This window comes from Delphinapterus leucas, chromosome 2 (assembly GCF_059928025.1).
Source record: "Delphinapterus leucas isolate spDelLeu-1000000601 "Yukka" chromosome 2, BTC_Dleu_Yukka2, whole genome shotgun sequence".
In the NCBI taxonomy this organism is placed as follows: domain Eukaryota; kingdom Metazoa; phylum Chordata; class Mammalia; order Artiodactyla; family Monodontidae; genus Delphinapterus; species Delphinapterus leucas.
In genome coordinates, this window is record NC_143130.1 from 54002863 (window position 1) to 54020916 (window position 18054).

General features: G+C 43.0%; 1 protein-coding gene across 3 annotated transcripts in view; it reads right to left on the reverse strand.

Annotated features, from left to right (window-relative positions):
- ADAMTS17 (ADAM metallopeptidase with thrombospondin type 1 motif 17) overlaps positions 1-18054 on the reverse strand; it is a 359591-nt gene that overhangs the window by 138459 nt on the left and 203078 nt on the right. For 2 of the 3 annotated variants that reach the window (XM_022598898.3, XM_089906891.1), the window contains exons 11-12: positions 4407-4511; positions 3251-3396 (exon numbers count right to left, since the gene is read on the reverse strand). In XM_022598898.3, coding sequence (XP_022454606.1) covers positions 3251-3396; positions 4407-4511 — 251 coding nt within the window. The remainder of the gene's footprint in view (positions 1-3250; positions 3397-4406; positions 4512-18054) is intronic. The other variant, XM_089906892.1, reaches the window with a different exon arrangement.

An 18054-nucleotide genomic window follows, 5' to 3' on the forward strand; every position in this document is an offset into this window, starting at 1 on the left:
TCCAGTTTTGCTTATCTTAAGTGTACACTGAGCAGGGTCCCTGGCCCTGAGTTAGGGCCCTGTGCAGGTTTACTGAAGGCCACATGTTGGAGAGGCATCTCCGAGGAGGGTGTTCTCTCTCGGGTCCTTCTCCAGTTGCCCTGCCCCACGGGGTGTTGCTGGAAGACTTCCCTCCTGGAGATGTGTCAGAGCCCACAACCACCTGATGTGCTGAGACCCATAAAACCCCTCAGCTGTCTACATGCGGTAGTCCTACAGATTCCCCATTCCTCAATGATAAGATGTAGGAAGGGGACAAGGAGAGATGAAGTTCGTGACCGCCAGTTGGGGGCCACCTGATAAAGCAGAGGAATGGAAGAAGGTTTTTAAAACAACTTTGGGATTTCCAGACAGCCTCTTTATGGGGCCAATGGGCCTGGAGGGGTGGGGTGAGGATGCAGCATGGGAAATCCCACGGCAGTACAGGCCAGGGTTGGGGGTATGTTCACTCAGCCCTCTGAACTCAGGGGTCTTTAGGAGCCTCCTATCACAAAATGCCCCTGTGCCCAGAACAGAGAAAGCAGCTGGGGTGGGGACAATGGGCACAGCCGAAGCATGGTTGGGGGGGTGGGTGCGCCGTAGCCGACGTCATCTTCACAAAACACAAAATCAGGTCCCATGAAAATTGTGCCTAACACATTTGCTCAGCATTGATAACATCTTATTCTTGCAAGGATGCCTTCACCTAAACACAATCCTATTGTTGACCATCTTGGGACACAGGGTCCTTCCAGAGGTATTTAAAGGGTCAGATATTCCCCTACTATGACATTTACTGGGTGTCACCTGACCTGGGATGATGTATGTAATGTGCCAAAGGAGAGCAGTCCTTGGCCAGAGCACCTGAGCTCCAATCACAAACATGAAGCACCCATGACAGCCACAGTCTTTGCAAATTGTGCTCTGCACTTAACAAATCCTTTCTCCTCTGAGCCTCAAAACAGTGCTGCGAGGTAGGAGGTAGGGCATGTGGTCTTGCCCCTGTTCTTCTCCTGGTGCTAATATCAAGAGGGGCCGCGTAGTAAATACAGATCATGTACTTTACATGCATTCCCATGGATTTTTCCAATTTTTAGATGGATAGGAAGGTAACAGCTGCCTGTTGCTATAAAAAAGTGGCCCTGAGGGCTTCCCTGGTAGCGCAGTGGTTGGGAGTCCGCCTGCCGATGCAGGGGACATGCGTTCGTGCCCCGGTCCGAGAAGATCCCACATGCCGTGGAGCGGCTAGGCCTGTGAGCCATGGCCACTGAGCCTGCGCGTCTGGAGCCTGTGCTCCGCAATGGGAGAGGCCACAGCAGTGAGAGGCCCGCGTACTGAAAAAAAAAAAAAAAAGTGGCCCTGGGATTTGAAGCCTTGTCTGTTCTGGCTTTGAAGCCTGGCTCTTCCTACTGTACCATGCCAGCTCCCTGTAAAGGAGGAAGCTGAGGCCCAGAGAGAGAAGGGTCTTCCTTGAGGTCACACGACCAATAACCAACCAAACCAGGCCCAAATCTCCACACCATGATTCCAAACCCAGAGCTCTCTTCTTTGGGCGAGAGGTGGAACTATTTTAACATCATCACAGAGAAATGGAAAAACTGAAGCCACTATTAAACTCTCACCACTTAGCCAAATAGGTTTTCTAATCATCTACCCATCTATGATGGCAAATTTTATGTACCAACTTGACTGGCCATGGGATGCCGAGACTAAAAATTCTTCCTGGAGGTGTTTGTGAGGGTGTTTCCAGAGGAGATTAGCATTTGGATTGGTGGACTCCTAGAGCAGTTGCCCTCCCCAGTGTGGGTGGGCATCACCCAATCCACTGAGGGCCTGATTAGAACAAAAGGCAGAAGGAGGCCTCACTGTTTGGGCTGCGATGTCTCCTCTCATCTTCTCCTGCCCTTGGACTGGGATTTACATCATGGGCTCCCCTGGTCCTCAGGCCTTCAGACTCAGACTGAATTATACCTGGACCTTCAGCTTGTATGTGGCAGATCACGGAATTTCTCAGCCTCCATAACCATGTGAGCCGATAATAAATCATACGTATATGGCTATTGGTTCTGCCTCTCTGGAAAATCCTAATATACCACCTATGCTTTTAATTAAGAATTCACTTCTAAAAGATTAAATACCTACCTACTATCTGTCAGGCACTCTGCTGGGTGCTGGAGGGAAAAGTTTTAATAAGACAATACATAATGCCAATGCTTACAGCACTACCAGAAAATACAGTGTTCCTGACATTGACTAAACTGTGAGCGTAAGTTTTCCTTTAATCTGGAGGTTCTCAACCTTGGCTGGTCGTTGGAGTCGCCCAGAGAGATTTGGCACATCTGATTCCTGGGCCCCACCTGCAGAGTTTGTGATTTAATTGGTTTGGGATACACATTGGACATTAGAATTTTTAAATACAGGAGAGGTTTGCTAATTATTCATCAATACGATTTAATTGTAGATATAAACCATTTCCTTTTAGTCATAATTTATAACTTGCTCATTTTCAAAAATTAATGTGATGGCACACAAGATGTAAAACAGATTATTTAAAGAAATATTAAAAATGGGAAATTTCAAGAGAAAAGGAGAAAAAATAAACCTGTGATAAAGGAATTATTACAGTTAAGCATAAGATCTAGCCCTGAGTTTTTTGGAACAAGTGTGTAGAAGTGAACAAGGATTATGGCATCATCATAGTCAATAAAAGGAAGCCTATGAGGAAACAAAACTAAAACTATTTTCTGTCAAACAGTTCTAACAGGACAGGTGAAAGATATTTGGATACAAAAGAGTGGAACCCACAAATGCTTTGCAACTTATCAACAGCCAGGCTGCTCCCAGATTAGCTCATAACCAATTTGAAGGTCAGCCTCACTTTTCCGAAGGTCTGCCAGCTTCCCTGGGATAACCCTTGTCTAAGGCAGCCAGGAAGCAGGCCGGGAGGGATTCTCTTCCAGCTGGATGAGAAACGGTTCTACCAGGGCCCACGCAAGGAAGGGTAGCCAGCTCCCCACAAGACTTACTGCATCTCTGTTACAGAGAGTTCTGTTTGAGCTGAGATGCCATCTGATGCACACAATGCCCGGCAACCTGGACCTTCGGTTCAAGTTCACTTTCCTTCAGTTCAAATCAACGGCGGGAGACAGACCCTGCTCTGCAAGGCAATGCGAGCTGCAGTTTGGAAACCCCGATCCACACACCCTGGAGAAGGCTGCTCAGGGGGACTTACGGAGGGTTGTCGCATTTCCTCTGCCGGAAGCGGGCTCCCGTGCCACACGTGCGGCTGCACATGCTCCAGCTGCCCCACAGGCTCCAGTCTCCATCCACGTGCTCCGGGATGGGCGTCTTGTTCACACACTCCCCCGCGCGGCACCACTGAAACACAGCAGGGCAGCAAACCTGCTTACTCACTAAAAACTGAGATCCCCTCCATGTGAGAAAACACCACGCCTCCGAAACCCAATTTTTGTTAATTTACACAAAAGTAGACTATTTCGGGGTGTGTAAGTTTGCTAACTCTGGTGACATTGGTGACATTCCTTCCATATCCAACCTGACACTGCTATGGCTCTGGGGTTTGGATTTTACCCTAAACTTCCACGTGAATGTGTTCAGTGGAGGTTCTCTAAATTCCCAGAAAAAGGATGAATTCACATGGCTCATGGAGAAACCTATCTTCTGCAAACTGTTTAATGTGAGTCTCTTTCTGAAAGGCAGTATTTCCTGGCTCTGTAGTTTTGAACTTCAGGGTTGGGATTGGTGCTTGGAGATGATACAGCTGGTGCCACGTGAGAGAACTTTGGCTCTTTCTGAGGATAAGAGAAAGCCAATCCTCGAAAATAATTTCCCAACGTGTGTGGCACAAACCCTGGGGCAGGAGATGTGACTTAATGGTCCTGATCACAGCAACTCTTTCAGTTCGTACAATAAGACTAGAGAGAAAGCCTTAGGCTGTGGCTGCTGGTCCTGAACACCTCTCCTAACACTTGCCAGTCTCTCCTGTTAATGAAGATCAGGACAAAGGCTGGCGCTCTTAACCGCTAGTATTGTTCCCATTAAAATCATCTTACGACAGCCTTTTCTGCACGGCAAGTGATCCTGTTTTTCCATTTACGGTCTACTGATATAAAAGTTTTAAGTAAATTCACCCATGTGACAAAAGGAGTTAGTTTAATAAAAATATTGAGTAAATGATTCCTGTATAAGAAAAACAGGAGAGAGCTGAACATATCCCTCTGTGCCTTAAGTGGGCTCCATGGAATTTCTGGGATGGCCCGGGGGTGCTTCAGGGGCTCCTGAGTGCAGTGCGGACCACCTTTCAGAAGAGGTGCCAATGTGCAGGGGATGTGGGGTTGCCTGCTGGGGGCAGTGAGAAGCTGGGTTACCTTGTCTGCCCCACACTCTGTGCCATCCAGGGGAGGGTCCAGCTTGGTTTTGCAGGATGTATCTCCTTCCACCAGGCACCACAGTCCAGCGCACATCAGATGCTGCTGACAAGGGAAGGAACGTGACTGCCGAGAACTCCGCACACAGGTCACAATGGGGCCGGAAGGATTTGGGATTTGAAACATGAGGGGAAGAAGGAGGGTCATGTATCTGGATATCAAAAAAAATAGATGCATCATTTCAACTAGTTCATTTAGCTCAACAAAATTCCATGCATTTACTCCTAGGAGGGCTCACCTCCTGGGGGTTGAGCTCAGCAGTTCCTGCACTAGCTATTGAGGGCCTAGGAGGCGTCCGATGCAGGCTGGGGCCTGGGAGCCCTTAACAAGCAGATACATTCAATGTAGGAAGGTACAAGGCAGATTCCCACTGGTCCTACAGAGCGCATGGGAAAAGAACCTCAGCAACCAAGCCTCCTCAGGGCGGGCTCGCTCTGGAGCTGAGGCTGGTGCAGCTGCTATGCGGCCTCAGGAGTGAGAACCCAACAGGTGATGTAGGCTCAGGGCTGCCCTGGGGTTAAAGAGGCAAACTTCAATCCTCCCTGAGGTCACCTGCTTGCTAGCTCCGCTGAGCCACCTGTGATTTCTTATAGTATTTCACCTAGAGAGTTTCTTACCATCCACGAATATACAATTAAAATAATTCTACTAAAACAGGAAAAAGCATTTAAAAACACAGACTCCCATTTTCCCATTTGTATTAATCGGAAATTTGGACATGGGTAAAGTACTCAGAATGAGACACTTTATCAAAATAACTGAAGCAGACATGGCTGGTGTCCTCCCCATCTGCCTCAGTCTCCCCTGCAGGACTCAGGGCAGACACCATCCCCCCACAGGTCCTGCTGCTTCCCTGATCTGCCTGTCAGAAGCTGTTCTCTGGCCACGGAGCAACCCTTGACCACAAGGGATGGGAGCTGGACACCCGTCCCTGGGTGGAATGGCTCTGAGGCAAGGTCCCAGGGGTGGTCTGTTGTCCGCCCACCAGTGCACCTTGCTCGATCGCCCCTCATTTCCCTGCCCCCTCACAGTGCTTCCTGGGATCACTTCCCAGATAAACTCCTTGCACCCAAATCCTCGCCTTGTGGTCTGAAAATTGAGAACAGATGTACTTAAGGCTCTTTGAAAGACGCAGTGCTTCCAGGATGCCAGACCCAATCATGGCGACAATGCCTGAAGGCTCCATCCTCCACGGTGCAGCCGTGGACCGGAGGGTACACCTCAGGCAGGGTCCCCACGTACAGCTCAGGGCAGTCCCTGCGGGGCTCGTGAGGGTGTGAGGACTCAGTATAGAGGCCGGCTGTTCCAAGTAATCGCGAACATCTGCACAGAGGAGACGCGCAACTGTGCTGTCCAAAGTTGGAAAATGTTTACATGTTGAAGGGACAGAAACAAAGGCGCAAAGGGAGGGAAAGCAGAACCGCAGGCTTGACAATGAGCTCAGAACAGCCCACAGCCCTTTTTCATTTTTCAAGTATGTCAGAGCTGCTCTGTGCCCCTAAAGAAGTTGATGAGTCGAGTGGAATTTTGCACATTTGGGTTCAGAAAAGCCTCCACATTCCCATTATTGTCCTTCTCTCAATGGAGTGGTAACAGGATGAGTGGCTGGAGCACAGCACCAGCTGGTCCCCATAAAGACCAACGGCACCTTGTTAAGTGTGTGATTTCATGCACTTTGACCTAAGAGCTCTTCCAGAGCATGGTGTCAGTGTGTGGACACGTATTCACGAGACAAGGCGGGCCCAGGAGGTGAATTTATGGGCTAGCAGTGTTTAGGATTAGGAAACCTAATTGCCCCTTAGGAGAGAGAGGAAGACAGTGGTGTGTGAGCTTTATAGACAGTGTTTTCTCGTAACTTTTCTAATCATCAAAGAAAAGGAGAATGAGGTCAGGCAAAGATTTCTTAAACGGAACAAAAAAAGTACTAGCCATAAAGGAAAAAAATTTATGAATTATACTATTTATTATACTATTATACTAATTATACTATTAATCATACTATTTAATATTAAATATTAAAATGAGCTGGAGTAGGGAAATGTTAAAATGAAGAACTTTTTTTTTTTTTTTGGCTGCGCTGGGTCTTCATTGCTGCGTGCAGGCTTTTCTCTGGCTGCGGCGAGCAGGGGCTACTCTTTGTTGCAGTGCGCAGGCTTCTCATCGCGGTGGCTTCTCTCGTAGTAGAGCACGGGGTCTAGGTGCGCAGGCTTCAGTAGTTGCAGCACACGGGCTCTGTAGTTTCGGCACACAGGCCCCAGAGTAAGCGGGCTTCATTAGTTGTGGCGCACGGGCTCAGTGGTTGCAGCTTGTGTGCTCTAGAACACTGGCTCAGTAGTTGTGATGCACGGGCTTAGTTGCCCCGCAGTATGGGGGATCTTCCTGGACCAGGGATTTAACCCGTATCCCCTGCATTGGCAGGCGGATTCTTAACCACTGGACCACCAGGAAGTCCCAAAATGAAGGACTTCTGTTTATCAAAGACAACTGTAAGAAAGTGAGAGATGTATGCAATGGGAGAGAGATTTGTAAGGCACAGAACCAACAAAGATTTGTATCCAGAATATATATAAAACAAACCCCTAAAACTCCTACTGATCAATCAAGAAAAAGACCCAAATAGAAGAATGGGCAAAAGATTTGAACAAACATTTCACATAAAAGGATATATAAACATATAGGATGGCCAGAAAACATGAAAAGATGCTCAGTTTCATTAGTCATCAGAGAAAAGCAAATTAAAACCAACCAGCTAAAAAATAGAAACAAACAAAACCAACCAGCTACCTCTTCACACTGACCAAAATGGCTAGAATGAAAGAGATGGAGAATACCAAGTGTCAGCAAGAATGTAAGAATACCAAGTGTCTCATAAACTGATGATGAGATTCTTAGTTCCACAACTTTGGAAAACTCTTTGACAGTGCTTACTAAAGCTGAAGAAATGCAACACCAGCAATTCCACTCCTAGGTTTGTATCAAACAGAAATGTGTGTGTGTACGTTCACCAAAAACATTGTCAAGAATGTTCACAGCCACAGTATTTGTATTAGTTCCCAAGATGGAAACAACCCAAGCACCTACCAACAGCAGAACAGGTAAATTATGGTCTATTAGAACAATGGGATACTTACTATACGACTCCATGTATATGAAGTTCAAAAATGAGTAAGAGAAAACTACAGTGTTGGGAGTCAGTTTAAAAACAGACAACGAGGATGAGCAGAAAAGGTGACTGTAAAGCTGTAGCCTCTGACCTCAGCTTGGCCACCAGCATTGCTCTGTGCGCCCAAGCCAAGCAACTGCCTTTCTGTGATTCATTTTCACAGCTGAACAAATGGGGTGGACCACACCAATGCTTGTCACTGTGATGACTTCTAGATGGATAGCTGGCATTCACGTCACGCTTTACAAATGACAAAGTGCTCTGACGTCTGTCATCCTGAGGCTCATGAAAGCCCTGGGAGGCAGGGCTTTCTCTATTTTTTCCCACTTTTTGTTTTTTCTTTTTTTGAAGTAGATGAGTTTATTACTCATAGGTCCTGCAATAATTAGAGCAAGTCTTAAGGGCTCACTCAGGGAGACCAAGGCAAGATGCAGGCAGAGAGAGGGGCAATACTTGGACTCATGCCTTTATTAGCGACCATAGGTGAAATTCTTTGGGTTTCTCCAGTTGAGTGTGTACTGTTAAATTAGAACCAAAATGTGCAGTATTTTCAAAAAATTTTTTATTGGAGTATAGTTGATTTACAATGTTGTGTTAGTGTCAGGTGTACAGTAAAGTGAATCAGTTATACATATACATATAGCTACTCTTTTTTAGATTCTTTTCCCATATAGGTCATTACAGAGTACTGAGTAGCATTCCCTGTGCTATACAGGTCCTTATTAGTTACATATTTTATATATAGTAGTGTGTATATATCAATCCCAATCTCCCAATTTATCCACCCCCTTTCCCCCCCAGTAACCGTAAGTTTATTTTCTACACCTGTGACTGTATTTCTGTTTTGTAAATAAGTTCACTTGTACCATTTTTTTTTAAAGATTCTACACATAAGCTATATCATATGATATTTGTCTTTCTCTGTCTGACTTCATTCAGTATGACAATCTCTAGGCCCATCCATGTTGCTGCAAATGGCATTATTTTGTTCATTTTTGTTGTTGTGTTGGGTCTTCGTTGCTGCACGCGGGCTTTCTCTAGTTGCATCGAGTGGGGGCTACTCTTTGTCGCAGTGCGCGGGCTTCTCATTGTGGTGGCTTCTCTTTGTTTCGGAGCACGGGCTCTAGGCGTGTGGGCTTCAGTAGTTGTGGCACACAGGCTTACTTGCTCCACGGCATGTGGGATCTTCCCGGAGCAGGGATTGAACCCGTGTCCCCTGCCTTGACAGGCAGATTCTTAACCACTGCGCCACCAGAGAAGTCCCTATTTTGTTCTTTTTATGGCTGAGTAATATTCCATTGTGTGTGTGTGTATATATATATCTTCTTTATCCATTCCTCTGACAATGGACATTTAGGTTGCTTCCATGCCTTGGCTATTGTAAACAGTGCTGCAGTGAACATTGGGGTGCATGTATTTTTTCGAATTATGGTTTTCTCCAGATATATGACCAGGAGTGGGATTGCTGGATCATATGGCAGTTCTATATTTAGTTGTTTAAGGAATCTCCAGACTGTTCTCCATAATGGTTATACTAATTTACATTCCCACCAACAGTGTAGGAGGGTTCCCTTTTCTCCACACTCTCTTCAGCATTTATTGCTTGTAGATTTTTTAATGATGGCCATTCTGACCGGTGTGAGGTGATAACTCATTGTAGTTTTGATTTGCATTTCTCAAATAATAATAGTGATGTTGAGCATATTTTCATGTGCTTTTTGGCCATCTGTGTGTCTTCTTTGGAGAAATGTCTATTTAGATCTTCTGCCCTTTTGATTGGGTTGTTTGTTTTTTTTGATATTGAGCTGCATGAGCTGTTTGTATATTTCCCACTTTTCCAACGAGGAGGCAGATGTTTGTGGACACCAAGGGCCCTGAGCTGGGTCAGAAACACAGGACTGGGAGTTTACTTATCAAGGTTCATATTCTGGTTCTTGACCCATGTGGTGCCTACACAGGTGCATTCACTTTATAAAAACTGATCAAGCTCTAAACTTAGGGATTTATGTACTTTTCTGTATGCATGTTATAATTCAATAAAACTATTAAATAAGTAAATAAATGCTTAGACAGTGATGTAAGGTTATCTGGACTCAACTTATCACAAGGTAAAAGCAGGGAAATCAGAGCTTCACAAGGAAATATAAGGATAAAACATACGTGCAGGAAGTCATACCTCAAACAGGAGAGAGACTCTGCATGGTGAGCAGTCTCTGTAAGTTGGGACACGGACACACACACACACACACACACACACACACACCCCACACACACCCCTCTCATAAGGAGAGTTTCTGATAGCCTGGAAGCAGCCCTCCTTCTGCCTGATGTGAACAACCTGTAAATAGCTGGTCCAGGAATAACTCAGAGGTGAACAATAGTAGAAAAGAAGCAGTGCAGGATCTATACTAAGATACTGTAAATAAAAAAAGGAGAAAAAACAGGAGGGAGAAAGCAGATGAAGAATACTCATCAGACAATATGATCATGGAATGGCTAAAAATAATGTGCAAGCATAGTACTATTAATGTTTTAAAAACACAGTAATTGTGTCTTTTCTTTTGCATTTGCAAAAAGCTAATACACAAGAACTAAGGGAAAAGACAGTCATGTCAAAGGAGATAAAATATGAGCTATTAGAACTTGATCAAGAAATGTAACAGAAAATAAAATCAGATGACCAATGATAACTAAAGTAAAAGCAGCATAAAGAAAAGACACACTACTGAGCACACAGGGAGGTACATGGAGTTGATGATTGAGAAAAAGTGAATACAATAAAAATAGAAATGAACAAATAATTCAAAACAATTAAGAGGAAATGGCAGATATGGAAGACACATAAAGGAGAGCTGACATAAGCATAAGTAGGAAGCAGGCAGGATGGACTTTCTCTATTTTTCCAGTTTTCCAGTGAGGAGGCAGATGATTGTGGAGGTCAAGGACCCCAAGCCGGGTAAGAAGCATGGGACTCTTAAAGAAGAGAACTAAAGTAATGTAACAGGAGAGGTATTTGAATATAAATTCAAGACCTATCCTGAAATGAAAGAAGATCTCAGACTCAGATTGAAAAGCAAAGCCCTGTTCCAGGGAAAAAGACAAAGAATGATGAACACAGAGGCATGTCCCAATAAAGTTACTGGATCTCAGATAAAGAAAAAAGATATTTAAGGCAGCCAGCCCACCGCTCCCTCCCCCCAAAAAAGAGACCAGGTCACGGATGATGGGAAAAGATATTAAGCTACAAGCACATTTCTCTACAGCAGCATTCACTGCCAGAAGGCAGTAATGTTTAGAAAGATACAAGGAAACAAAATGTGACCCAAGAATTTACTAGCAACTGAACTGTTGCTCAAGTATTTAGGTAACAGAAAAACATTTTTGAACATATAAAGAGTTAAATCATCTTTTGGAGAAAATACTAAAGGATGAACTTCTGTCAACAAAGAAATGGATGGAAAACTCATAATAAAAGGATTGGAAGTGAGCACTGATCAAAGCATCGAACAAAAAAAATGGAGGGTTGAAGCTGGAGAACAGAATGCAGATGATACACCCCAGGTGAGGCAGAAATAATATTGATAAGAACAGCCTGGAAAAGAAGGTGCAGTGGGGTGGGGGCAATAGGAGATTGTCCATATATCCCAATTTCGTCATCTTTTCTAGCTGGGGGAGGAGAAAACACAACAGATAAGCATAACTGAGATATAAGAAATTTTAAAGGTAAAATGTTAACCACTAAGAAAAAGAATAAAATTGAGTGGTGGAGGGAATGGAAAGGAAGGGCTTGGAGGTGGAAATGCATTCATTTCATCATGTTCATGGAGTTAGGAAACAGTAGAAACTCTAAAGAGAAGTGTGCCTGAGGCACTTTTGCTTCTGGCAAATGTCAGAATAGATACCCTGAGGGAGGCTGGGCTGCTCCTCCACTATACAAATAGCAAGGTGTTGTAATAAAACACAATTCTTACTGCTGAGCTCATCAGAAGTAAAAAGAACTATTCAAGGAAGCAAATACAAAATACACACATGGCTATATTTATACCTACTTACAAACATATTCCAATCTGTGTTAAGCACATACAAGGAGTGCATTTCCCTGAGGGTCGGCACTGATCTTGAAACTAGAGTTGGCAGAATAAGTTTTGGGCTGGCGGCAAGGTCACAAGCTCTACCTGAGACACCCAGATTAGACCAGGGAATCTGGAAGACTGTTTACCAGTCCTAGAAGGATTGGTGGCATCTCCTGGCTTTCATTGAGATAAATACAAATTCTCCCTGAAGAAAAGCAATCACCACTCAGGCTCTCAGAATTTCATGCTTATCATCAATAAAATGTAAACTCACAATCAAGCATGGAAACATGAGTGACAGATGGCATAAACAACAAGCAAAAGATTTAAATTCTCAAAGTGTTTTGATAATAGACTTATCACATACTGAATATACAATAACTCTATAAAATGTCTTAAAAAATAGAAGATGAGATCACATAAACAAGCTATCAGCAAGATACTATTGAATATGATCAGGCAAATTTGGAAAAAAAACTAGAAAGAACTTTAAAAAATCAATTATATAATTGTTGAAGAAAATCAATGGTTTTTGGCACCACTGAAAGAGAGATTTAGTGACTAGGAAATAGATATGAAGAAATTATACAGAATGCAGCATGGAGAGAAAAGGAGGAGGGAAATAAAAAAAGTGGGTTAAGAGATATGATAGACAGAGTGAGAAATACTGATGGATGTGTCTAATCATAGTCCTGGAAAAAGAGAAGAGAAAGAATGGGACAGAGGCAACACTTGAGAAGAAACTAGCTGATGTAGAAGATATACCATGTAGAATAAAGAGTTCCCTGACTTAGTGATAGGAGACAGTCTCAATATCCCTGTCTCCTGATATTCATGCCCTGTGTAACACTTTCCCCTTGGCATGAAACAAATGGCTTGCTTTTAATCCACAGGATGCAGTAAAAGCAATAGAATCTCAGTTTAAGCAACTCCTGGGTCAAAGGGAAAGTCGTAACCAAAGTTGCAGATAAAGAAGAAAATAATAAAGGCGAAAGCATAGATATCGTGACAAATGGAGTGCTTTAAGGAATATTCAGAGTCTCAAATACTCATATCAATAAACAAGAAGAAAATAAATTAAGTGTCCATTTCAAGAAGTTTGAAAGGGAACAATATTTTCTTATAGAAAACAGAATAAATTAATAAAGATAAAAGGAGAAACTTATTATTTAGGAAACAGAAAAACCATAGAAAAATATAAGAGTTGGCTCTTTGGGGGGAAAAAATGACTGGATAAACCATAATAATCATCTAGATCTCTCCATGGATGCTAAAAAGACATTTAATAAAATTCAATCACAATCTCTTATTAAAACTCTTAACAAAATAAAATATAAATAAATGGATATTTCCTTAACTTGATAAAATATCTATCTCATGGGGAAACATGAGAAGCATTCTTATTAAAGTCAGGAAGAAGAAAAGGGTGTCCATTATCACAACTGTTAGTGTTATTTTAGGTGAGAGAAAGCATTAGGGGCTAATATGGAGTTATATAACTAGAAAACCCAAATGACTCAACTGTTATAATCTCTAAAAGAATTCAGTAAGATGGCTAAGTATAAAACTAAGATACTGTAATCAAAGCTCTTTATGAATACAAAATACAACCAATTTCAAAGATGGAATAAAAGGCCCATTAAATAGGAAAAAAACATTCCATAGGAATAAATATATTAAGAAACTTGTAAGATCTACATTAAAATAAAAACAAAAAACTTTAAAATTCCCCTGAGTCAGGGAGGGAAGTCATCTTGAATGGATGTAAAGGAACACTATGTAGAAAGACTTAAAGTATAAAATTATATATTTTTCCCTAAGTTAATCTATAAACTAATGTAACGGAATTTAAAATACCAATGCAATTTAGAATTAAACAACCAGATTCTAACGACCATATGGAAAAATAAACAAGAAATAGTAGCCAGTACAATTGTGAAAAAGCATATGTTTAGTGTATTAAAATATTTTATAAAGCCACAGTATGTAAATATTAAGAGGTACATGATTACACTAGTGGAGCAGACTGGAAAATCCAGAAATATTAAAAAAATATAAAAATATATTAAAAAAATGAGACATACAGAAATGTATATTATAGAGATGGCATTTCAAATTTATGGGGAGAATTAAATTATTCAATAAATGGTATGGAGCCACCTGAGTAGCCATCTGGAAGGAAAGTGAGGTTGGACCCCTACCTCACACCCTACCCTAAAATAAATGACTGCTGGATTAAGGATTTAAACATAAAAATTAAACCATAAAAGTACTAGAAGAAGCCATAAGAATTAAATTTATTTACAGTTTAGGAGCTGGAAAGACCTTTCTAAACATGGCACAAAACCAGAAGCCTTAAGAAGAGACATATATTTCACTTTACACACACACACACACACACACACATGCACACTTCTGCCTGACATAAAATATGATAAACAAAATAAAAAACAAATAAACTGGAAAAAAAGAACATTTGCAACTCATATTTCAGCTAAAGAGCCAATTTCCTTAGTAATTAAAACTTCTAACAAATTACTAAAAAAAATCAATACAATATAAAAAAGATTTAAGAAGACAGTTCACAGAAAAGATAACACAACTTTAATTTTTTATATATTTTTAATATATGAAGAAATGCTCAAACTTATTACAAGAGAAATGCCATTCAACTTGCAACAGGCTCATTTCTTGACTGTTCAGATTGGCACAGCTCAGAAAGACTGGGAGAAGGTGTGGGAATCGGGCACCTCCAAGTGGTGTTTGTGGGATGGTAAACAGATAAGCTTTTGCGGGAGGTCAATCTGGCAACATCTATCAACAATGGGGCATGAACCTGATTTCACATAAAGTTAAAAGACAGGCAGACTAATCTGTGGGATCAGAAATTAAGATAGTAATAATCGCTGGGGGTTAGTGAACAGAAGGGGGCTTTGGGGGGGCTGCTGGAATTGTTGAAACGCTGTACTTCTTCATGCTGGTTATTCTGGTGTGTTCAGTTTGTGGGCAATGAATGTGACTGTACATTTATGATTTGAGCACTTTTCCGTGTATTTCACATTGTGTTACAGGTGAACAAAATTACAAAAAAATATATATGTGCAAAAATGACCTTTAACCCACTTCTAGGTATTTACCTTATACATTAATGGCTTTCAATTGGGGGCAATTTTGCACACACACCCTCCACCCCACCCCAGAGGAATTTGGCAACATCTGAAGACTTTTTTCGGTTGTCCCAAATAGGGGGATGCTCCTGACTTATAGCCAGTAGAGACTAAACATCCTACTGGGCACAAAATAACCCCACAACAAAGAATGATCCAGCCCCAGATGTCAATAGCGCTGGGATCAGGATACTCGGATGCAGATGAACTCAAAAGTAATAACAAAAGGAAAACCAGTAAGTTACAGTGGAGAAGACTGCAAGACACCACCTTAACCAGGTGACTGAGAGTAACAGCACCAGTAATAAGACCACGGCATCTCTGTGGTCTCCTTGATAATGCATAACCCCAATCCAAGCACCGAGAAAACATCAGACAAACCCAAACTGGTACTCTTCAAGTGTCAAGGTCATGAGAGACCCAGAAAGACTGGGGAACTGCCACAGATTGGAGGAGACAAAGGAGACCTGACAACTAAATGCAAAATGGGACCCTGGTACAGAAAAAGGAGAATAGTGAGGAAACTGGTGAAATCTGAAATGTATGTTAGTTAATATCATACCACAGTAATTTCCTGACTTTGATAATGTAAGATGTGAACAGAGAAGGAAGCTGGGTAAAAAGTGTATACTTTCTGTACTATTTTTGTAACTCTTCTTTAAGTCTAAAATTACCTCACACTAAAAAGTTTTAAAAATAACACAATCTGTGGTAAAAAAAATAAAAAATCAAACATGGGGCAACTCAATTTTCATTTGTATTAAACAACTCTAAAATGTACTGTTAAGAAAAAAAAGGCAAGATGCACTGATGTCAGTATGGTAGCATGCTAATATTAGCATGAAAAAGGAAACATATAAATGGTTAATTTTGGATTTTATACCTTGGGCATATATGGATTATTCAGAAAATAATTCTGAAAAGTCACACAGATAACCAACCAACCATCTGTGGTGGAGATGGTCTTTGTTGTAATTATTTAGTGCTCACAGTGCATATTTACAAAGAATTGATTAGACAAATTAAAAATGGCAAATGTGGCTTTTCCAGAGTGAATTCTTTCTTTTCACCCTCAATGCCACTGCCTTGTTTTATCCTCTTCCTCTCTCAGCTGGACAGCTGCAATAATTCCTCAAAGGTCTTCTTGACTATAATCTTTTTCATGCTCAACAAACTTGCAAAATCTTCTGAAAACACAGATCTTAACTTAAACCATACGTCACTCCCTTCAGGACTAAAACCCCTACGACACAGCTCCACCTTTGTATCGCTCCTGCCCTTCACTTTTCCCTGTCTGCACCTGACTACCCATAGTCCACAGACACTCGGTGACCTCGCTGGCCCTGCTCCAGGCCCACCTCCCTGCAGGCTGTTCACGCCTACTGGAGACAGAGCATGGAGAGCGAGCATGACCTGCTGCCTGCCCTCAAGAGAACTCAGGCCAGGGAAGGGACCAGGGCTAAATTATCTTAACAGAGAGCCAGGAAATCACCTGCCATATTCTTCCCCACCCTTGTGAAGTCCTTCCTCCTTTTCTCCATTCCCACCAGGAAGAACCCTGATGGGTTCTAAGAGTGCTCCAACCTAACTGGTCCTGTGGCTGACAGTCCCATGTGTCTCACCTCCCACACCCCCACCCCTCGATCCTGAACTCCCAGGGGGCAGCAGCTGTGTCTTATCGCCTCCTCATCTCATTAGCACACATCTGGCAGCACATGGTACAGACCCAAAGAAGACATGCTGAGTGAATCAACCAATGAATGAATGAACAAATAAATTCATATGTCAAGCAGTGCAAGGCTTCAGCAGAGACAGAGAAAAGCTGACACATTCTAAGCATTTACCCAGCCCAGGCATCAGGCTAAAAGCTTTACCAGAATTCCTCACTACTACTCACACAACTTCATGAGACAGAAACTATCACTACTCACGTTTTGCAGACGAGGAAATAGAATTAAGTGACCTGCCCAAGCCGCAGGGCTGGAACCTGTCCTGACCCCAGAACACACTCTTACCCATTGGTTATACTGCCTATGGGTCCCCAATTTCCTCTCCCCACTCCCCACCCCCCAACCTTCGATCTTGCATCCTGTCAGCCGGCCCTCAGAGCTCATCCCTGTTCCTTATTTGCGGTGGAATGGACTGCTCTGTGCCCTCTGCCTAAGGTGTTTTATCAGCAAGCATTGTTGGGTAGCTTAATCTTTGGCTTAAATGAAATGGAAGGCCGTGGGTCCAGTCCAAAGAGCAAGGAAAAGAAAATGGCTCCCTGGTTCTAGCATCTGTTACCTCACTAGCCACATTTAAGGTTTGTTGAAAGTCGTGCGGAGAACATTTTGCCACAGAAGTCCTCAAGGTGCTGCATGACAAATAAGGCTGGGCTGAGCTTCCTTCCTTGGAGTACCATGGAAATGCGGGGAAGGTCTGAATTTCCCAGGACAAAGACATGACTGCTCACGCCTTCAAGGCTTTGTCGTTTTCTTCACCTGGTGGTCTCCCTCCTAAGTACTCTCAAGGTTATTTTGACACTCTTCATGCACTGTTTGGAGAGCAGCTCTGATTCAAGACAATACTGAAGGGAACGGTTATGTAAAAGTCCTCAGAAATCTGTTGCTGATAACATAAGCCAAAAGGGAGATAAAATGCTAAGAGCTGGATGAAAAATTATTCATCCAAAATTTCCACACATAACTACTGTGGTTTGAAGCCTTACCCCAGGCCAGCGTGCCAGCCCCACTTCTGGAAGGCCGGTCACTCCTTCCATGTTCCTGAAGGTTGCAGAGTCTGTCACCTGGCTGGGGACACTTGGGGTGGGTGCTGCTGGGTGAGGGTAGGGCTGGGGCACTGGGCACTCAGCTGGCAAGGAGGGTGGGCAAGAAGTGAAGGATAACACACAACTTGCAAAGTCTGGAGAGCTCTGTGAGGAGGCAGTCCACTGCAAAGGTTCAAACACTTCCGGAAAATTGGGGCCATCTACTGCCGAAGTTCAGCAGTTCTGAGAGAGGTGGCAGATGCTGGGCAGGAAGACGAGACTGAGGCAGGCAAGGCGGCTTTCGACCTGGTGTCCAGCCAGGCCCTGTCTCTCTGAGAGGAGCAGGGCAAGGCTCCTGTTCCACCAGCCACCCCACCCCACCGCTCCCGGCCAGGTACACTGGCATTAAAGGGGCAGGTTTCATTTAGATCAGAAG